Raw genomic sequence first — 23,205 nt, 5'->3', positions numbered from 1 at the left:
AGGTGATGGAGACAAACTATCATGCAGCCCTAGTCACCCATGGGCTGGGGAGATGATGTGGAGATGGTGGAGGGAGAGTTCAATGTGACAGCTCCTAAAAACAGACGGAGCCATTCAGGAGCCAGAGCGGCTGCAGGCAGAATGCAACTGCCCTCTCTCCTAAGTTTTCCCAGGATCAATAGCCAGAGGTCTCAGTTCAAGTCAAGGGTCAAGTGTTTTCATTGAGCTTCAGAAGTAAACTCCTCTGTGCAACAGAGGCTGCTCCAGAAATATCTCAGCTGTGCAGGGATGCTTTTAAATCGGTCCTGCATTATTTCCCCCCGCCTCCCTGCATAATTCATCTTCAAATGAATGTGGCGCCATGACCATCCTAATCCATCTACAGTTTTTAAACTAGGATGTATATCCAAGCTAATACAAAGGGGCTGGAAACAGCAAGTAAAACACCATATGTTAATTAGCTTTGAAAATTGGACTAGTCCAATGCCAAAACTTCCCTTCATCTGAACTCTGCAGAGCTGCTGATAGGGATGGAGATCTGACTCTTGTGTCTGGCTGATTCAAGTGCTCCTAAGTGGCAATCCCCTACTGATGGGTGAGGATGAGCTGGCTGCTGGACTGCAACTTCTAGCTGCTGCCAGTTCCCAGTACTTCAACTGTGCCCAGCCTGCTGCTCGTTCTGTTGTCACTGAAATAGCTGAAGCTGGGATGTTCAACTTCAATGGACCTTCGTCTTTGCTGCTTGAACCAGTTGCTACCTGACAACTCACTCTTGCTCCCAGTTACATGGAAAACCAAGGCACCCAGTATAGCTCTGACACGGGCTGGCACAGATGGAGGTTTAGATGCCAAACTGAAAGAAACAGGAAACTGGGGTGGGTAAGGAAAGCCAGATGAGGATGGGCTCCACCTTGCTCTTTGCTCCAGGGCCTAACTCCATGTCATCAGTAGGCACAAGAGCTTAGCTGCCCAGCAGCTGCCTCTACAGCTGCATGTTCAAGCCTTGCATGTGAATATGTTTCAGGGTCCTCAAGAAAAACTTGGTCCTTTGGTCTCAGATGGTGAGTGCACAGGGAGGACAGATGAGAGGACAGGCAGCCCATCTTGCAAACCAAAATGAAATAAGAGGGTTCGTCAGTGGCAGCACCTGCAGGAGGAGCAGTGGCCCCTCAGTGCTGCCTGGACTATTTCCCAGAAGGGACAGCAAGGCCTGTGTAATCAGGCTCAGCTGGTAATCAGGGAAAGTCCAAACTAGCATAAAGACTAAATTACCCCTTAGTCCTTCCAGCTCAGGGGAAAGGATATTGATAGGGGAGGTGAGGATGGCTGCTGACTACAGCTGCCAGCAGCAGTCTGTACAAGCAGAGAAACATCTTTCTGCCTAACCTGCCCCTCGCCCCATTGTCATTCAAATGCCAGTGCCTGGCGTGCAAAGGGTGCATGGAAATCCCCAGTGCCCTACTCAGCGCACACCAGCATAGCTGCAGGCACCCCGCGGCCCTCGGGGGGGAAATAACGCCATCTGTGCTTGCAAGCACTCGTGGAGAGCTGCCTGAAGACCCCGACTTTCTCCTTTCTCTGGTTCTCTGTCTACAAAGAGGGGAGTGACACCAAGCTGTCTCAGTCTGCATGAAAACACAGGCCCAGCAGACTAGGCTAAACCCGAGTCCAACTGGCTAAGTAACCTTGTTTCCATCAGTGCTGGAGGATCATCCAGTGTCCCACCATGGGAAAGGTAAGGGTCTGCCTCACTGGTGGATTCAGCCTTGGGAAAAGGCTTTATTACACCTTTAAACCCTAATAGACCCATCCCTACCTGTCCAAAACCATAGCCCTCAAAGTTCCATGATCATTTTTAAACCACAAGATTTAAATTTAAAAAAATAGATTTTTTTGGTGTGTTTTTGGTTGGGAGGGGTGAGCTTTTTTTACAGTCTGGTTTCTGAACCTTTAAAACCCTGCCATGGATCATGACTTCAAGCATGACTCTGCAACTGCTGGGGCTGGAGGAAACCCTGGGTTTTAAAAATGGAAAGCCAAGATCTGAATTTCACACTACTGCTCACCTCCAAGGTCCTCTGACTCTCAGGCACTCCTCACACAGCAGCTGATCCGCTGGCCATGTAAACACCATTTTTGGAGACCACACTGGAGCCCAGACCTCTGGAAAGGTTCTGGTTAAACCACCACCCAACGAACCACAGAACGAACTACTTCCTTCTCAAACCAGACCCATTCTCTCACCCAGGCCGTGGTGTAGCCCCACAAAAGGTTGCCAGCACTGCTGAGGGACAGAGCAGCTGCCACACGAACAACAGCATTACAGGGCAGGAAGCTGGAGAGGAAGGCTGGGAAGAAAATGGCATGCCACCTACAACACCACCGCTACTTCTTCCAAACACGGGTTTACCTGTTGACTCCCAACGCACCTAAACCCACGGCGGGGCCATTTTATCCCGCAGGTGGGCGGGGCGGGCAGCGCGCGGGCAGCGCCACGCGCGGGGCGGCGGCGCCACCTGGCGGGCGGCGGCGGCAGTGCGGGGCCTCCCCCTGCCCGTCTTTCTATTGCTGCGCGGGTAACGGCTCCCTGCGTGGGTGGCCGAGTAACTTTTGGGCGATTTTACCTAAAACTGATGAAGCGGAGAGGGTCTCAAAAACGCCTACAAGCTTCGTGAGGAAAGGTTGCGGAGGGAGAAGCTGTGTTAATGCCTGTGATGCTGCTCTGTGAGCTCAGCCCTCACTTGACTCGGAAACGTGCACGTAGGCAGGCGCCTTCACGAAGCAGGGGTTTGTCTGCGTTGCCCCATGAGAAATCAGTGCCTGCGTGTTCGCTGGCCAGAACACCGCTTCAGCATCCTCATGTGTGTCTCTCACCATTTACTGTGACAGCTGAGTAAGGCAGCAACTCTCTGTCCTGTGCTTGTGCAGCACCTAGTGCCGCGGATGTCTGCTCTCCGACCCGGTCCCCTTGGTGTTCTGGGAATGCAAGTGGGAGATACTTGTTTGCTGTTCTCCTGTTTAAGGAAGAAAACTCTATTGGTGACTTTAGGAACAGGCCAAGGGCAGAGAAGTCAAGGACAGCAGGCTGCAGGGAGCAACAGGGCAATCTCACTTGGAGGACGTGGTCATCCCATCACTTACTTTGCCTGTGCCAGAGGAGATGGAGAGATCTGTCCCTGTCTCCTGCAGGTGACACGGGCGCTATATCCCCCACCTAGGAGACTGGAGAGCCACTAGCTTCTGACAACTGAAGCAGAGTCACTTTTGAGCTTTGGGTCCTAATTTAGACCTCTGTGAGTGGGCACTGGGTCTGTGAGAAGGTACAGCCTTGATCAGCTACTAAAAGGCACCCCAGAAAAGACTTCATTAATTAGAAATTACCAGTGTGTATATACCTGATAGTTTGCAAAACGCTGTAGATGACTGGATGTATACTTCTGACCAGCCCAACCTACCCACCACAAATCAGCCACCAAGAGAAAAGAGAGCACAATCCCTTCATTTGACAAGCTCTAACCAGCTAAATCTTGAAAGATCTTCAGGAGTTGGGCTCCGATCCTGAAAAACAGACCCACGTGCTTAACTTGTAGCGGAAGGGCAGACCCAACAGGATGCAAAATTAATCACGGCCTAAGTGTTTTTGCTGTGTTCAGAGCTATACAGGCTAACACTTCAGAGAAGGTCAACATCTTGCAGCATGTCAGCATCAGCAGGGAGATGGATGGAGTGCTGCTTCCTAATTTTACTTCTGCTAATAAATTCCCCACCTGTGTCCAGTAATTTAGAGGCAAAAAAAAAGCCAACCTACTGTCACTGGGCAGCTATAGATAGCAGCTGGTCATCAACTTTGGTTCACTAGAGTTCAATAAGCGAAGTGTCTCAGGGCCAGAGGACCGTGGGCAGATTCGCATGCTCCTGCACCCTCTCCCTGGGTACCAGGTTCACTGGGTTTCCCTCAGAATGTTCCCAGTGGATGGGGGGAGTTTAGGGCCTAATACTCAAGCAGTGGCCACCCAGCTCTCATCTGACACACAGTACAGAAAGGAAATTTTGGATAAAAATAGAAATATTGCAATAAAAAAAATTCAAAAGAAATATTTTCACTGTTTTATCTGAACACTTCTGTCAAATTAAAATATAATTGTAAAGTCCTTTATATTACAGGATCTGTGCTTTCTGCCTCTGGAGAGTTTTAATTGCATATTTTTCAATTAGCACTTTAATGAATTTCATTCAGGGTCTGCCTGAGACAATTCTAAGGTAGCCTTCCCCTTTTTGGCATATGCAGTTATTTGGGTTCATGCTGTCAGTGTAAGTAATGTTGCTCCGCCACGTAATTTTGTGTATGTTCGCAACACATGGAAGTTAGGAGGACTTAAGTCTTAAGTGTGCGGGGTCTTCAGGAGATTTGAAAAATGTTAAATGAGTCATTGAATCAGGTCTTGTCCTGAGTCATATAGCTGCCTAAATCTCTGCTTTATGGGTCTAATCTGGACCAACAGTAATCAGAACAAACTGTAGGAACAACAAAAAAAATTCTCATCTTCACAAGACTGGCCTTAGGTATCTAACTGCCTGTTTAAACCCTGAAAACCTTCTACCTGCAAGTGAAGTAGTGATCCAGAAATGACTGCAGCCTGAAATTGGTCTTTAAAAGGGCATTGTATTCATAAATGTGCAGGCTTTAACTCAGACAAAATGCTAATATAAGTAGTCCGGAAAATGTCACTTTATGGCAAGGCAGGCACTTGTATCTTTGTCAAAACATCCCAGATAGCATAAGAAAAGCTCCATAGTTCTCCTGGGAATCTTTCCCTCTCTACTAGCTTGAAGTGGAAAGAAAGGGGGAAAAAAAAACCCACACAGAAGAAAAGGAAGGAAAAAAGAAGAGAAGGCCTTGACCAAGGAAGAATGGTTCCATTGACTAATTTAAAGCTACCTTTGTTTCCTGCCACTGGCTGGTAAAAACTGAGTAGAAACTGCTGTGCTAGATCATTTTAGATCCTCTTTTCGCCTATGACATTTGCCTGACTGCACTAACTAACAGTAACTCCAACTCAAATTACTCTGTCCCTGCCCTGTATATCCACACCTGCTAATCTGGGGAGCTTTGTAGGAGCTCAGCTGCAGCCTTCAGCACGCGGATGCTACACACAGCCCTGATGTGCAGCTCCCAAGAGGCGGGAGAGGCAAGTTTTCAGTGCTGGTTCCTGACAGTGCACACGTGCTGTGAGACAGAAGAACGCCATCAGAGTACAACCTCACTTCTTACCTAAAACCTGTCACATCCTCAGAGCTGACTCATATCTCCTGTCCACCAAAATACCTCCAATTAAGTGGTCTGCAGCCTTCACTAGTGACACAGCACTCAGTAAGGGACCTCTTGAGAGCAACGTTGTAGTTTGCTCTCCCTGTCAAACTATTAGGAATATGTGAATCTTGGCCACAGGCTAGCATCTGGTGCTATAATCTTCTCTTTGGTACAGCTCTGCTTGGAGTGTACCATGTTGTACAGCTGGCAGCTGAACAAGTAAGTCCAAAGTGATCTTTGATGAACTTAAAGAACGGTCCAAGCCATATCCAGTGGAGGAGCCCTGCCCTAGTTTTTGAAATCTTCCTTACCTGCAGTGCCAACTAAAATGCACCTGAAGAAGAAAATTCTTCACCTGCTTGGAGACAGCCTGTCTCCCATGGGGGTGTAGTGGCTCACACTTTCCCTGCAGCACTAGAGAAAGCCACTTGCTAGATCTTACACTAGAAACCAGGCACCATAACTCCTACACACCCTCTTTGCCCTGTCCCCTTTCCCCCCGGACTGTTCTGCCGTACCCCCCACCCAGCCACCCCCAGGTCCTGTCTGCCGGTAGGTTTGGAGGCCCCTTGGCACGCGGGCGTGGAAACAGGAGTGCACCCTGTGGAATGACTCCTCGTGCCCAGGGGAGAGCTGACCTCTGCAAGCTGGCATGCCGCAGTAGAGGCAAGCGTTATAAATACAAGTGGACCCAGGAGCCCTTTATGGAAGCCATGGCCCAGGATGCACCCCAGGGGTGCTGCCAAGTGGTGCTTAGCTAGAAATCTCAGGTTAGAAAGGAAAGCAAAGCCATGCTCTGGCACAACACCCTGCTGGCCCCAGGCTTGGAGAGACACAAATGCTTGCCTTTTCTTCAAGAAAGTGCTGGCTGCATGTTTTGGGGTGTCTTGGGCCTTTCTTTTTGGTGTCCCAGGACAGGGCTGGTGCAGAAGGCTGCTGTTGGGGTCTCTTCCTTCTAGCAGGGACTCCTCTGAGCATTCAGCCTCAGCAGGGTGGAGCCTCAGGCTCGACATCCCAGCCTCCCACCATGAGGCTGGGAAGTGCTCTGTCCCATGATGAGGACACCCTTCAGCAATGCAGGCCAGTGCCTCTTCAAGCATGGGTGAGAATATCTAAGGAGTTGTGCAAAAAGATTCAAAAAGAGCTGTGAAATATTTCCTCCAAAAAGCTGTTAGTCACCCTTCATTGTGGCCAGCAGCTCATTTTCAGTAAGGCAGAGCATCTTCCCACCATCAGCTGCAACAGCAGTTTTCAGCCATCCCTTAGAAGCAAGGCGAGGTCTCCATCTTTTTGCTAACTTCCACCATATCATGATATAGTTTGTGATTTTCAGGTCCTTCTGTGGCCCTTGACTTCTGTGGCTCTTGTGGTTTCATGCTATTACTTAAGCATTTTGACTTCCATTTGTAAACAGAAGCTTTAATAGAGAAGTTTTTCCCTCTTTTGTGGCTGCAGTTAAAAGCTGGAGCACAGGCACCTAGAAGCCGCCATGCTGGGGCAAAAAATGTCACAAGCAAGACACTTCTCAGATCTCCTGGTTTCTAGGCCTACTTAATGATCTGAGGGAAGGGGATACCTGAGTCATTACTTCTGAATGCTTGGGAATGCTGTGTAACTGTACTCCAGCTACATACCAATATCCATGTTGGGTTTGCTGCCAGTAGGGCATGTGCACATAGCAGAATTTGCATGAAAAAGTTGCCTGACATTAAAACAAAAAAAAGGCATGCCCAAAGCATGCATAAATGACTGCCTGTAAGACATTGGTACTGCCTGAAAAGCTATTCACCCTTGAAATGCATGTGCCTGATGGGTGCCAACAGATTTTTAGAGAGATTCAGGGCTGGTCCAATCTGTACAAAGCCCCGTTAGAGAAGAGGGAGGTCAAAATGGAGCAGAAATTCAAGAGCAGCAAATCTTTTCTGTCCCCTTACAAAATTAAGGAATGTGCTAAGCTTGTCCAGCTCATCATCCGAAAGGAATGAGGTTCCCAGTGGCACAGCAATCTCCCAGCGCTTCCTGGCCCTGCCAGCTGCGCCCCGGCAGGCGTCACGGTCCAGGGCCATTGTGGGCAGAGGGGGAGGACAGGAGTGAAGAAGAGCTGAGCTGAGACTCCAGTGCAACAGGTGTAAATCTGCTGGGCGCAGCTCTGTCAGCAGCAGCCGGCGCCACAGCGCTAAATTAAACACCCCTCCAATCATCAAGATGTTATTAAATACACTGGTGCGCTCATGGCTAGGACAAACCCGAGGTGCAAGAGGCACCCCGGACCCAGCCATCCCAACCCTGCCTGGTGCAGGATCCTTATTTTAGACCCTGGCCTCAGAGAGCTGGGTGGAAGTAGCGCTGGTGGTTAATGCGGGCATGGACGTGTGCAGGCAGAGACACAGACATATGCTCGGACATACCGAACATGGCCAAAGCTAGGCAGGAGTCCAGTCCAGTGATCCCACCTCCTCCAAGAAAAAGACAGGGAACTGGTGGGAGTGGCCAGACTGTATGTGCCCCAAGGGTTTCCAGAAGGGAACCCACTGTGTCAGACCATGTGGTTTATTTCTTTTACTTTTTTATTAGTAATTAATTGCTGGGGTGCCTGGGCCAGAGCCCAGCCTGTGCCAATTCACACCCCAGCTCTCACAGGATCAGCACTGGGCCACGCTTTCACACTGTCTCAGGGCTTGGCCCTGAGGCCCAGGGTCCCTGCCTGCCTAAAGCACTAACCCCCATCAGCCTAGTGTCTAAGCATCTTGCAATACCATACATTCCCCAGACCCCACTGGCATAGTTCAGATGAAGAATTGAGACATGGAGGGATTTTTCCGAAGCCCTGTAGGAAGCCTGTGGCAGTGGAAAACTTGACCATCCATCTCCTACCGACAGCCACCTCCTGTCCTTCCTGAAGCACCTGTCTGCACCTCTCACCCAGGGGGGAGATTATGCCCCTGCCTCAGGGGCAACTGCTTTAAATTGTCAGTTGTGCCACCACAACACAGGAAGGGGACACAGAATGGGGCAGGGTGGCAGTGACATGCCATGGGATTTGTCCTAGGGGTGAGTTTCTCAGTGTGTGGCACTGGAGTTCTTCTGAAGTAGGGAGTGTTAGAGGTACCTGGGAAAAAAAGGACCGCTCATCAGTCATCTTAAAGTTCTTATGCAGGGATCTGCACTGACACCAGAATAATTTTAGGAGTTCGTACATCGAAAAAAGGTTGAAAGCACCAGCACAAAATGCATGCCAGACACCTCCTTGCTCCCAGGTCCTGCAGAAGAGAAGGTGGGCAGGAGCCCACTGCAGGCAGCAGCGTGGCCAGGTCCCTACTCGGGCTGCTTTGTGCAGCATGATCGACAGAGCTCTGGGGAACATCTGTAGGATCCTGTCTTGCTGTGATTACTAGCAAGGCAAAGATTTTACTAACCAGGCTATGGCTAAGTCACATCTCCCCATTATCAGGTTAGATAGAGCCAGAAGGCCAGATACTTACTCAAAAGTCTCTTCCAAACACTAATTATTTGCCCAAACAAGGCAGCCTTCCTGTGGCTTCGAGAAGACATTGCCTATCGGACCCAAACAGCCACAAACACAGCTCCGTTGTGCCTGGCCCTGCAGAAGCAACGTCCTGCAAACTGCTGGCATGGGCTCCCATTAGAGCCTCAGTGAATAAACCTGGGTCTGGCTTCTTCAGCAGGGTGCCAGTTACTCCATCCTAGGAGAGAGGAGTTTTTGCAGGCAAAAACACAGGGAGCAATGGGACACCTAAGTGTAGCCCTGCACGCTTACCAAATATGATTGAGGCATGCAGCTTATGAAATGGTCTTTCCTGGAACATTTTCAGGTCAGTTGTTTTGTTGTTGTTTTTTTTTTACTGTCTCTCTGCCCACTCATGAGTAGGATCCTGGCTTCTTCTAGCATCTAACACAATGCAGGTACGGCCAGGCACAAAGCTGTTGCCCCGACTAAGATTTGTATAATGACAGTTTTAAGCTCTTGTTTCTCTGATACTATCTGGGTGTATGTCATGGTTTAACCCCAGCGAGCAACTCAGCACCACACAGCCACTTGCTCCCTCCTCCTTAGTGGGTTTGGGAGAGAATTGGAAGAGTAAAAGTGAGAAAAGTAACGAAAAGTAATGAAAACACCCCTGTATTTTCAACACTGTTTTCAGCACAAATCCAAGGCATAGCCCCATACTAGCTACTATGAAGAAAAGCAACTCTATCCCAGTCAAAACCAGCACAGTGTATTAGAGGTAGCATCTGTTTGCTGGTTCCTGTATAAGCAACAGAAACAATAACAGAAACAATACAGAAAATCCTCACATGCCAGTGTTACCTGCAGGAAGTCCCCCAGGGGAGCCCCTCTACCCTTTCCGGGGTGGGTTCTGTGTGGGTAAGTTGTACCCTGCTCCCACAGGCTGGCAGAGGTCCCAGCCCATCCAGGAGGGATAGGCAGGTTGCTGCCTCTGTGTCCTGCTGCAGGCAAGCTGCAGCCTTTTCCAGTCCACCTGATGGGTCCCCTAGCAACCGCAGCAGGTTGCTGTCAGATGTCCCTTGTCAGACCTCTGCATGAAGAAGCAGCCTCGTCTGCTTCCAGCATTTCTCCGTATGCTTTTCATTTTCACTTTCTTGCTCTCCTTCCCACCTATTTCCATCCATGCCAACGGGCTCATTTCCTTTTGGCTCCAAGTGATGTCTGAGTTAAATCCATTCTTGCTGGGTAGGGTTTATAAGCCCACCAAGAAGGTAACTATCCCAATCCTTCTGGGACCAGTTCTGACCTTCTAAAGTACTTTCTGACCTGTATAAGACACAGGTGCCAGACCAGGTCCCAAAGACAGAGAGGTGCAATGATCCCCATAAGGTGGCAAAGAGCAACTTTGCTCTGGGGGACATGATGTCTGAAAACAAGACTTTTTTGAAATGTCTGCATGGCTGAGAGTGAGTTAGGACTCCTGAGTCATCTCATTGACCTTCCCTTTACAACATCTGTATAATTTAATGTAAGTGCTTTTGTCTATGCTGTGTTGTATTTTCCTCATCATAAACAGTGTCTTTGTCTTAGAAAACGGAAGGGTTTATAGCATCTTCTTATCACACAGTAGGTCTCGGGACACCTCAATTAAAATATACAAAGCATCATCAGGTGCTGCAAAGATCTCTGGCACTTTAAAACAGGAAAAAAGGAAAGGAGTGCAAATAATACAACTTCTCTGCCTTGTACTTCCCGTCACTGACATAACTGCATTGGAGTACAGGCAATGTAAAGCACCATGAAGGACTTGTCACCTTCAGGGCTGAAGGGGAGGGAGAGAGAACTAGGTTTCCTCATACTGCAGAGCTTTCCTCAAGATTATAGTGATCCCCTTGGTCTCCTTGGAAAGGTTCAGTGCATTTCTGAGACTCCCACCCTAATGACAGGAGGACGCTGCAAATTATTATGAGCTGTGACCTTGCTTGGCTAGCTGGTGGCAAGAGGCATATTTTCTGAATACTCCTATCTTGCAAAACATACAAGGTCTTAGAAGCTTGAAAAGAGATTAGCTAGAGCAAAACCTTAAATCCTAGAGGCCTGGAAAAAAGGCTCACTGAAGCATTTGGATCAGTGGTGGCTGGGGACCTCTTTTACCATGTGAGATAGAAAGGACAATGAAGGTGAGAACAGCAGCGTGGAGTGCGGCTGCAGCGGCCAGGAAGGAGGAGCAGCAAGTGTATATTCCTAAATTATAGTACAAGTAGGAAACCAAATCAATGAGAAGGATATTTTTATTTATTCTACATCCCCACCCTGCATTTCTGCAAGCCTGACGTGAAGGGCTGAGATTGTACAATTTCAAGCATTTCTATTACTATCACTGGCTCTACCTATTTTCACAAAATTCAAAGAAACAAAGCAAAATCCCAATTCAATGCATGTCAGGGGTGGTTTTGCAACCTAATTGCCTGGAGCCAGGATGTTGTTCAATGAATATATCCCAAAGGGCCTTGAATAGTGGATAAAGCCGCAGTAAGCTTTTCCCTTAATTCTCTCTTTCTTTGCCTGAAGTTTTGGGTCAATTCTGAAGGTGGTTTGAACAATGTGGGCACCTGACCAGGTGGGCGGGCATTGACCCCTGTCACCTCATTTCTTAGAGAGCTTTCAGGTGGATGGCTCTGGGATGGTTAGCCAGGGAAGAGCATTGTATGAGTTTCTCAGGGCAAGACTAAGAAATGCAGTAGCAGAATGGCTGAAGGAGTCAATGATTAAGGAGTCAGGGTTAGAAGGTTGAGCCTTGCAGTCAACTTATATCAGAGACTAACAGATGCCAGCTTTGCCGAGTAATGAGCTATTTGAACTTAGGGGCAAGTGTCCTAGGACACAGTGCCGACCATACCATTCCCTTCCATGTCACTGGCCACAGAAACAGGTGTGTTGCAACCACCAGCAGCTAAGTGGGATCAGGAAGACCTTGGACTATGCAGAAAGATAGCACAAAGTGTTTGTAGTGAAACTGTGAATGCAAAATCCAAGATTTCACAGAGAAGCTCTTTGTCCCCCTCATCCTTCCCTCCTGTGGGAAACTGCTATGGCCCCAACCTATAGGGGAGGATCTGGCACACAGAGAAACCTTTTGTCAGTGTTCCATAGAAATGGGCCTCTGGCAAAACTCAGGTCCCCCAAATCCATGAGGTCTACACACCGTCCTTCTCTTGACAGTGAGCCTGCCCCAAAATTCCCAGTCTGAAACATTATCTGAGCGTGGATGGACAGTTTTGAACTCCCAAGGAGATTTGCTCCTGGGGCCAAGATGGGCACATTTCAGTGTGCTGCTACTGGGACCCAGAGAGATGATGAAGAAAAAGGCAAAATACTTAGGGCCTTTGTCAGGGTGTGGGAGAGTCTGTTTCAGTCCCAGCTCTGCTACTGGCACCCTACAGGCCCCCAGGATAAAAAGCAGCTCTGTAACAGACTTAAGTACTTCTGTTCTGAACATCCCAAAACATGAATTCAGGATTTCAGATCTGTATTGGCAGGGTCACAAGGAGAACATCTGATTTGACTAAAGGTCATTAGAATTAAGATTCAGGTGATTGAGGCAGTTGTTCAGATTTTGAGGAATTTGTCCTGTCTCCATGGGTTCATCCCTTTCTAAGTCAAACACACAAATTCTGCCTTCTGGGAATCATATAGACATTTAAACCACTTCTGACTTAGTGAGCAAGGTATCTTGAATTTCAAATAGATGAAGCTAGAGATAAAAGACTACAGAAAATGTTCACTGGATTTAGCACTAACAGTCCCACCAAGGCTTTGAGTGGAGAGACAAAGAGATGGACTCTCCGGTGACCTTGACATCCAGTGTCGGTCTGCTGGAGGAATTCCCTTTGGAGAAGAGGTGAAGCCTAACAGTCACAGACCTTTGCTACTCATGCCACCAGCAGATAAAATAGATGTGTCTGGGGCTAACGAGGCAGCGCTCTTTGTGAATTGAAAGCCCCTTTTTGCTTTTTTTTTGACAGCAAAAAGAGCAGAAAATGAAAATTGGATTATGTCTATTTTTAGGCAGATTAAAAAGTTATTCAGACTAGAGAGAAAGCACCTCAAAAATAGCTTGAGAGATATGAAAGTGGAGCAATTGCTGAAGAATAAAAGGAGGGCAGGAGCCTAGGAAACCAATTTTGAAGTAGCCATGAACATTTCATTTTTACGCCCCTGTCTGATATGTGCCTGCTTTAAAACATACTCTGATGCCAGTGGAAGCCTGCTCCTGCACCCCAAATCCATGGGGTCCTTCAAAGGCAACCAACCAGCATGATGTATGCCTGGTCATCCCGCAAGCTCAGTTCCATGTTTCACAGCAAAAAGCCTAGGCAGCCATTGCCACCACTGTGACACAAGTCTTGCGTCTCCCACTAAGAGCAATCAGATGTATCCAGGTTTGTCACATCTCCCTCTAGAAATGACCGCCCCTGAAGGGTGCCTCAGTAGGGAGTGTATTTCTGATGCTGCCTTGCTCTGGGTCTGGCTTCTACCCACATTCCTCAGGCTTCATCATTAGGACTTCAAGTTTCAGGCAAATGTTGAACTTCTGCAAAGGCATGAACAGAAACTAAGAGGAGGCTTTGGAAATCAGACAGGCTTTGAAACTATTGCCCACAGAGTTTCAATCAGTATGTTGTGGGCTGTTCGGGTTGGAAGGGAAAGCTGAGGGGGACGCGTGCTCCTAAGTCACCCAGGAGAGGGGTATAATTGCTAAGTACTGCTTGATTTTTGCCCCAGATATTGAAATACCCCAGCCATACAATGGGAACAGCTGGTTGGGGTGATAGCTGCATGCACCAAGGAGGGACATCATCTCCTCCCCAGCATGGATGGAGCAAGGCTGTGATGGAGCAACATGCAAGGAGGAGGCCTGATAAGGCCACTTGTCCGCACATCACTTTGGTGGCGGGGGGGGACACCTGTGCCCCCTGTCAAGCTATTCTCTGCCAGGCCCTCAGCATGCCTTCCCCAGTGGACTCACGTCAGCCCCGGTGCTGGCTTGCAGCCAGCTGGCCTGCCTCCCCCTGCCTGTCGCTGCCAGTCATGGGGCAGCGGTGACACCCCGGTCAGGGGAGGGGAAGAGGTGAAAAACTGTGCCACCGAACCACTTTCCCCCAGCAGTGTGGTGCACGTGATGCAGCAAAGCGGCAGCTGGTGCTGAGCTCCCGGGGAAGGGGGAACTGGTCACCGTTCCTGGGAAATGAAGAGGAAGGAATATGTGGGACTGCTTGCTGGGAAATACAACAGGGTTGTGTGAAGAACCCCCTCTGGGCCAATAGGCATATCCCAGGAAGGGAGGCCAGCAGTGGTGGTAGCAACTGTCCATCATCTTGAGGAGAGCCCTGCCTCCTGCCCCAAGACACCAGCCTGGACATGTGCCTCTTGTCCTTCCTCCCCCTTAGCAGGATAAGGTTTTAACCACTCACCACCAATGTATGGGGCTCAGTAACTGCTGTGGGCATGGGAGGTTGCAACATGAGCCGCTCTCTGCTTTGGGATTACAGGTCCAAGGGCCAGCAATGCTCCTGGTATCCCGCCAGCAGAGAATGTGCTTCAGAAAAGAGCTTGAATGTCAGCCAGCAGCTCCGGCCAATGCCCCAGGCAGGAGGAGGAGGAGGGAGTCCCATGAGCACTCACCTCCTTTGCTGCTGAGGAAACAGGACTTTTCCTCTAGCGGTGCAGATGAGCCTCTGAAACTGTTTAATCTGAGATCTGTTATCCAAAGCCTAATCACTGTGATGCCCAAGGGGTTACAAAGAGAGACACCCTTATTAAAAAATGCAGTAAATGCCTTCTATTTTTGTTAAGCCCTAGTAGGACAGGCTGTGCCTTGGTTCCCTGTATAAGTGAAGTCTGTCCCTTCACAAATCCTGCCTGCGTATTCCTAGCATCGACATCTTCCACTCTGTCCCTCCCTTCCTCCCTCCCTCTCTCTCAGATGATGCAGAGTGCCAGCAAGTCCCTCAATGGTGTCATATCTGTCCTTTTTATTCATTGCAGGGTTTATTTTTAGCCTGAAACAACTGCTTCCTAAAAATGGAGTTCCTAATGACACGGGAGCTGGACACAGCTATGTAAGGTATCCAGGGTTTGGCCTGACAGCTTCTCCTGTCTGTCTCTTTGTTGTGAGCCCAGGACAGCAGAGTTTGCTGCTCCCCACCAGCCTTGCAGAGTTTGGGCTGATCACTAGGAAGGTAGCAGAAAGAGGAACTCAGTTCGAACTTTACCTGGAGACTTTGGTCTCCCCCTCTTCCCAAATTAAGAAGGAGAGGGACATTTACCTGCCCTCTGCTGCACTCCAAGGGCTCCCCTATGAAGGTGACTTGCTGGATCCTGGCAGGTTTTTACCTGCTTTTCTGCTGCAAAGCAGAAGAGGGACTGAATTTCCCTACTTACGATGGGAAAGACCGAGTGATTGATCTGAACGAGAAGAACTACAAGCAGGCCCTGAAGAAGTACGACATGCTCTGCCTGCTTTTCCATGAGCCTGTGAGCTCTGACAAAGTCTCCCAGAAGCAGTTCCAGATGACAGAGATGGTCTTGGAGGTAAGCGCTGCTGCGTGTCCCAGCCGGGGTCAATACCAGAGTGTTTGGAGTTGTGGAGAGGAGACATGGCACACTACAGTCAAAGGGTTTTGTGCAGGGGCAGGGTTGAGCACCCAAAAGTTTTGGTTTGTTTACTTGGATTTGAATTAACCTCTGAGTTCTGCAAAGCCCAGGAAAAAGTCTTTTTTGTGCTCTTCTGGTTTGTTTTCTGGGAAATAGTCTTTCTGGATTGTGCGTCAGAAACCCATGCAATAGCAAGTAACCTTGCAAACCTCAGCAACGTGAACTCAGTTCAGCTGTGCTTTTCCAAATCTCAGCACAGACCTGAGTCTGCAGCTTGAAATTTTTAGATCCTTTCTCATCCTGTGCAAGCCAGTATCCCCCTTGCATTCTGGACTCAGTCCCATTTTCTATCCCACTAGGAGCAACCAGCCAAGAAGCCTTACCAAACTGTGCTGCAAATGGGCATCCTAGCTCCCCATCGCAAAAGCTCCCTGTTGGTGCAGAATTAAATCCCTTTTAGTTTTCCTGACACTTGGTTACCTGCTTGGAATCAGTCTTTAGCTGATTGTTAATGCAAAAATTCAATTCTATGCTAGAAAAAGAGTGATGTTAATTCTTTGGTGAAAGAATGATTAATTAATTCTCAGTAAAATAAATCATGGTGAAAATTGCAAAGTAGATTCATAGCGTTCTTTCTTGTACTGTAGCTGTGATCTAGGGAATCATACAGCGGCAAGCCTGGATTATTAGGTGCTTGTTTCCTACCAGGGCCTTACAAATATTCCCTCTTAACTAAAAGACACATTTGGAGAGAAAGTGAGACTTTCACAAGGAACACACAAGCTTTATTTATCAGATCTAGAGAAAAAATGCATTGCTCCCTTAGGAGTATAGCAAATGTGAATTAGAAAATAGGCTTGCTGAGGGCTAGGACCTGCAAAAGTCCAATGTCAAGTTCGAAGTCTGCTGACCTCCCCAGCAAGCCTGACAACAAGAAAGAGTCAAAAACTAACCAGATTTTACTCACCTGTCAGGAAAGAGTTACTTGCTCCAGGTGAGCAATCAAATAACATTTGGTGAAGAAAGGAAAAAAATAACGCTGGAACTCCAGTTAAAATGATTATGGTTAGTAGTATAATTGCACTGTTATTTAATAGGACAGCTATTTCATGCTCGATGGATGGCAAGCAGTTACTAGATACATATTTATAGAAACCTGACAGAAGCAGGTATCTGTTGTGTAATATCAGTTTTAGTCCCCATGACACCTATACCCATGTTAACAATCAGCCATATCAAGGGTACGACGGCTACAATAAGCTTACAGCTTTTATTTTGCAGTGTTTGATTCAGCAGTGAGTACATTAGCTTAGGACTCTGGTGATTTGGTTTCCAATTGCCTCACTGCCATGGACTTCTTATGTGACCTTGGGCAAGAGCTTGAGGATTAGATCCTCAGCAGACTTCACATAATTGTAGTGCTCCAGCCCACTAATGCTCAGCTACCGGCTAACCATGCCATGCAGCAACTAGCACTTGTGGCTTTGCCCCCAAAATTTCCCAAGCGCTTGCAGTGCTGATTCAGTGCACGCCTCGAAGTTTCACAGTCCCTCCCCCCCGGACTGGGAACTGCAGTAGCAGCAGCAATCCGACAGCCCAAACACAAGAGCAGTCTGCAGACTGAACACTCCTTTGCCTCTGTCACCTGAGGGAATTAAATGGGGAGAAGGTCTCAGAAGGCAAGAGACGATATCCTGCATAGGACACAGCCCAGAAAGGTGCTGGTGCTCCCAATTTCTGTACTGAATCAACCATGAAAGCACTCATGAAAGGAGTGGGCAAAGCAGGTTTTAGTCTGCTGCTTCTTGTGACAGCATGTGCCTCCCTCACCTCAAGCCATAATGTGTTGTGGGGGTCACTCTCAATCTCTCCTGCCAGAGCTTATCCAGCTGTGGGACTTTACCACATGTTCACCGGCCAGGGAGAGGGAAACAAATGGCTGCATTGGCTCCGTGGCTGAGGTGTGGAGCCATTCACCTGGGAGATTAACTCTCTGGGATCGGTCTCCCTGGAGGCAGTCAGCAGCTGAACCCAGCTCTCCTATAATTTGAGCAAGTACTCGGAGGAGTGAGCTGCTGGGTAGGCGCAGGAGCAGTGACAGAGCCTCTCCATCAAGCCAGACCTGGGAAAAGTTCACTCAGGAAGGCTTTAGATATCTAATTTCAGTAGAGGGTTCAGGTTTCTGAAATAAGGTATATGAGGCAAGTACTCCAGCCCTCAGTTTTCCCTGCCTGCTAGCTTGGGGGGTTCGTGGCATAGGGTGCTGCCTGCGATAAAATGCCTTTCTGGAGCACCTCACGTTTTTCCATCTTACTGTACTGAGAATTTACCTACTGATGCATGACAAGACATGCTGCTTTGACAGCCTGGAAGGCATTGTGACCTTAGCCCTCCTTCCATAAAATGGCACTGGCCTCTGTCATTGGGAATAATAGGGAGCCTTCATCCAAAACACAGGCAGGTATGGAGCTAAGCAAAGATCTGAGCTGTGTGTTTATGTCCTATTGCCTGATGAACATGAGTGTGTGTGCACACGGGAGGGAGTGGGCTTAATGGATGTTAAGTCCAGAAAAACCCAAACAGTCCACCCTTTCTGTTTCTCCCACATGCACCTTATAAGAAATGCACAATTCCAAAGACCAAAGACCTGAAGAAATATCTTAGACGCCAAGAAAAGAACAGGAGAGATCCAATGGCCAGGTTCCAGCAAATTCACTGGGAGAAACTCCCAGATATGCCCAGCATGGCCTGTTGCCGAAGCAAACGAAAGTCCCAGTTCCTTCTTGACTCTACATCCAGATCCTGCTTTAGGCTTCAGCATGTGGAAAAAAACCACACCTACAAAGTGATGAAGGGCAAGATGAACGTAGACAAAATTTCCTCTGACTGAGGAATTAATTGTCCTTTGACCATGAGCATGATTTCCTTCATACATGTAGCTTGTGGTCAGTAACAAGCTCCACCTGGGCTTCTCCCATGGGTGAGGAGTCCATGAGGCTCTCTCTCACCTGGGTCCTTGGTGTCTAAGAGGGGTTGAGCTCATGTGCTGACATTTCCTTCTTTCAGGGCACTTCATTCTGTTTCCTTCCAAGACTTTGCAATAGCTTTATTATGCCTGAGATCCCTGCATCCAGAGAATATGGCTGAAAAGGACCAACAGCTAGAAAAATTGTTAGGGGAGGGAGCTGAGAGACAGGCCTGGGCGGGAGAGAAAAGAGAATCACAAGGGCATCATATCCTTAAGAAATCAAGCTGATAATCTGACAGCACGTGCGTAAATTTAAGCACATATTTAAGGACTATACCAAACACAACTACAAACAGCAGACTGAGAGAAAGAGATATTGATTTCCTTCCCAGGACAAAAGCCCAGAATGCAAGACTGACTGACACTGTCAAAAGTTCAGGGTGCACACCACCTATCATCATAACGATGCCATCATCAAGCTGATATTACAGTGGGACAGCACACAGGGTCTTCAGCTGCCTGCACCCAGGCATACTAGGAACTGTGACCAGATTCCCACGCAGCCTAAGCTACCTTTCCACAGTTAGAAAGGGAATGAAGGTGAAGACCATCATGAAGCAGTCCTGACAGCTCCTGCCACCTACACTGCTGGGTGCTACCTGGTGAGGACAGGGTCCGGGAACAACCGAGCCACTCTGGGAGCAACAGCAGCTTCTTTGGACCATCCTTTGTGCATGGCAACAGCTCCAAGGATGGCAGTGCCAGCCTCTCAGGTTGAGGTGGGAAAGCTGGTGGCTGTTGGGTTAGTCTGACAGGAAAATAGTCAAAGCAAGGTTTGCAGACACAGCTGCCTACTGCTTTCTGGGTGGAAAAGGGTTGGGGAAGAATTGTAATAAGACAACATAGGGAAGAGACAACATGAGCACAGGCTGCTTCATAGTTCAGGTTAAAGGGCTCTTCTCCTTTTCTTGCCTTTCTCCTATGACTCCACTCTGCCCCACTGACCACTGAAAAGCACCTGCAGCTTGAGTAGGGAAAGCCTACAGGGCAATGCCAGAGGTTGAACCAGGCAGTCCTGGAGCTAACAGTAGCTATTCCTACTCTGTGGTGATGTTTACAAGAGCCCTGCATGCCCCATGAGATGAGCATAGCGAAGAAGCAGATGAAACAACTGGACACAAGATTTTGCAATAAATATTTAACAGACAAGTTAGAAATAAAAAGCTACTTGTCCTAAATTGTCTCAGCTTTAAAGAAGAAAGGGCAAAAGAAGACAAAACCAAAGCAGTGAAGCTGAGAAATGCCTGTTCTGCTTTTTTTGCTCCTCCATATCTCCCCTGCCATATTTCATCCTGTCTCATACTGCCACTTCTCAGACTTTCTCCCCTCTCTCATCTCTGAATCTTCTCAACATTGGGATAGTTTTACCTTCCAGTGGGCCAACACCTCTGTCTAGGAATCATGTAACAATAATAGGGAGCAGAGTGGTTAGGGGCTTTTCTTTTGCACTTGAGAAGCTCTCTTCAGCAGTTGAGATCGTCTCACTACCATAGCAGGCTGCCTGCAATGGCAGACCATCATCTCCCTTTCCCTCTCCCCTGCTGAAAGTCTCTCAGTCCTGGCTCCCCTGTCATTCTTCTCATGTCATCTGTGTGCATGTGTAATATCCTTAAAAAAAAAGAGATTTGTCAAGCCCAGATATATTAGGGCCCTTCAATGCAACAGGGTTCCTGGGCTGAAAATTTGTGGAGAACTGCCCTAGCACAAATGAGCCTGGTTAGAGATAAGAGAAGAGGGATGTGGTACTCCCCTTTCAGGGTGAGGTCCAGCATCAGCCCGGCCTGTAGCAATAAATGGCAGAACAAAGTGAAACTCCTTGACATATTTAGCCAATTCTGTAACACATGGGAAAATTTCTCCTACAAACCCGGGAATATAAATCCATAAGATTACATTGCATGAGAGCCTGACAGTGCCCAACCACAGCCAGTAGCTGTGGTGTGAGAGGGAAAGATAGATTTTAAATCCAGTAAAAGACAAGGGTTAAACAGGGTGTAAGGTCTTCCTCCCTGTTCATTGGAGAGCAAGGATTTGTTTTCAAGTATTGAAATTACTGCAGCTTTCAGCTCAGAATGGAAAAAACTGGTGCAAGATCAGCTGGTTTTGGGGTAGTTCCACCTACATGGTCTTGAAATCTCTTGAAAGATATTCCTGTGAGAGTTCAGAGCCATGTAATATATAGCAAAAAGTCCTTCTCTGCTTCTGGTGCAACACAGAAAAAGGTTTAAAAGTTTAGGTTTGCGTAGTTTACCCCAGAAATTTATAGGAATCAGGAGATGAGATTCTAGTTTATTCCCATCTCTAGGTAGAGTATAAATATAAATATAAAGAATATAAAATCAAGCCCTTTCATTAAGCACCCTTCTCTGTTTGTTTCACAGACTCAGATTTCAGTCTTTGTCTTTGAAAATGGGCATGTTCATGAGACAGTGCCTCAACACAATTTCCTGGGCTGGGTAGACACGTTATACAGGATGTGTTCACTGAGTGTCACAGAAACTGTCAGGTCTCTGGGTCCCTACAAACAAGTCCTCAGGGTGAGAGATGAGGCACACCTGGCTGGATAGGTATGTGCAGAAGCCTACAGTGCAAGTGCCTTGTACATACCTGTAATAAAAGAGTTGTTTTGGTTTCCATGGTTACTAAAGGGGTGGTTTCCACTGCAGAAAACTTAACACAAAAATAAGGAAGGAAGGGAAAGAGAAGGGAAAAGTGTACACTGATTATTTTGCCCTTTGAGACCATGTTAGTTGGTCTCAATTCATCAACAGCCAGCAGAGCACTTATTTTTAGCAGTAGCGCCTAGGAGGATTTCACTCACTGACATGCCAGTCACAAAAACAAGTTACAGAGAACTCCCCATTTTGCAGCTAGGCACATTGACGTCCAGGACAGAGAAGACTGAGGGGGCATCTTGTCAATACTTATAAATATCTGAAGGGTGGGTGTCAAGAGGATGGGGCCGGACTCTTTTCAGTGGTGCTCAACGACAGGACAAGGGGCAACGGACACAAGTTGGAACACAGGAAGTTCCACCTCAACATGAGTTAAAACTTCTTTCCTGTGAGGGTGATGGAGCAGTGGAACAGGCTGCCCGGAGAGGCTGTGGAGCGTCCCTCTCTGGAAATATTAAAAACCCACCTGGATGTGTTCCTGTGCCCCCTGCTCTAGGTGTACCTGCTCAAGCAGGGGGGGTGGACAAGATGATCTCCAGAGGTTCCTTCCGACCCCTACCATTCTGTGATTCCATGATTTACCTGTTATTGCCCAATTTCTTTCTTTGAAGTCCCTTTGTCATTTCCCAGCAGCAAATTTGGACTGGCTGCATGAGCAGCATCTTAGCCTAAGACCCTGCTTTTAATGCCACACCGCTCGTTGAAAACCACCTTTCTTAGCTGCTAAAGTATGACCGCAGAGACATGTACTGACAGCAGTTCTTAGAGCAGGCACTAGCTGTAATCCCAGGACCTAAAGGAAATCAAGCCGGTTTCATCCAGAGACCCAGCTTCTATGCAAATGCCACCTGGAGACATGGCAGATCCCTGTGAGCTTGGGTTCGCTGGTGCAGTGCAAGGCCAAGTCTGCTTACCCTTTGCAGACTTTCTTGGCCCTGAAATGAGGAGTTCTTCTCGCTGTCCAGCTGTTGCAGACAACCTTAAGCCGCATGAAGACTCCTGTGTTACTCCTCTCTTCAGAAAGAGTCTCTCTTGAAGAAAAACATTGAAAAACCCATCCTCTTAGGTCTCAGCCATCCTGCCACACTAGTCAGCTTCCCAAAAAAGTGCCAGCAAGGGTTCCCAGTGTCTTCTTGCTGGGCTGGTTCATGGGAGGCAGGGTATCACTCTTGTATGAGGTGCCTTTCCCCTGTCCTGAGTAGGGGGCCTCAAAAGGACTAGCTTGAGCTCACACTTGGCTACTCAGGGGACATGCATGGTGCTTATAGTTATCACGTCATGTTCTCCATCCTGGACCTTGACATTTCTCATAAGCCTGCCCGTGGGCTGGAACAGCTATTGTTCTGCAAGGTAGATGGGGTACGATGGGCCATGCCATGCTCGCCCACCGTGACTTTACTCCAGAGCTTGGTCTGCCAGTGCCCGTCATCTATAACCAAACTAATCAAAGCCTGTGACTGCCCTTTCTTCATGCCTGAGCTTCATTTGTGGGGAGAATGGAAAGGGGATATGATAATTCTCTTTACACACCCAAGAGGGAGAAGAGCTATTTAAGCACAAAGCCTAAGGACAAATTGGCTATGAATAAACCAAGTCTGGAATCTAGGAAGTCCCTGATCACCAGGGGAGGAAGACTCAAGGGGAGAACAGCGCAATGAGTTTTAAATGGACGTTGACCAGGTTGTGACAGAGATTGAATGACATGGCCCCAGGTTTGATGACCAAAGATGTCCTTTTGCAGCCTCTGTCCCTAAATAACGGCCACTCAAGCAAGGAATCCATGGCCTAGGAAAGAAGTGACTTAGCAAGGTCCAAGTTCTCCTTTTTTATTATCATTGGCACATTGGGATTTACCTACATACATGAGATAAAACCTTGCCCGAGGAAATAGAACGAGCAGCAATGGCGAAGAACTCAGTTCCCGGGGGGGGGCTGCAGAGCAGGCATTTGCTCCTCCCCTCCCCAGCGCCCCGGGATGGCCAGCACTCCCTCCTAAGCAGTGCTGATGGTGCTCATTCCTGCGTGCTCTCTGGCGCAGCTTTGGCAAAGGCCAGCTGCTGTACAT

General features: G+C 48.1%; 1 protein-coding gene across 1 annotated transcript in view; it reads left to right on the top strand.

Annotated features, from left to right (window-relative positions):
• The first annotated feature begins 14,944 nt into the window (after positions 1 to 14,944).
• Positions 14,945 to 23,205, top strand: part of CASQ2 (calsequestrin 2) — a 33,826-nt gene continuing 25,565 nt past the window's right edge. Inside the window, exon 1 of the mRNA XM_075106930.1 lies at positions 14,945 to 15,374. Coding sequence (XP_074963031.1) covers positions 15,141 to 15,374 — 234 coding nt within the window. The 5' untranslated portion in view covers positions 14,945 to 15,140. The remainder of the gene's footprint in view (positions 15,375 to 23,205) is intronic.

Source organism: Phalacrocorax aristotelis, chromosome 1 (assembly GCF_949628215.1).
Source record: "Phalacrocorax aristotelis chromosome 1, bGulAri2.1, whole genome shotgun sequence".
In the NCBI taxonomy this organism is placed as follows: domain Eukaryota; kingdom Metazoa; phylum Chordata; class Aves; order Suliformes; family Phalacrocoracidae; genus Phalacrocorax; species Phalacrocorax aristotelis.
Note: the sequence above shows the minus strand (reverse complement) of the source record. Positions and strands in the feature narration are given on the sequence as shown.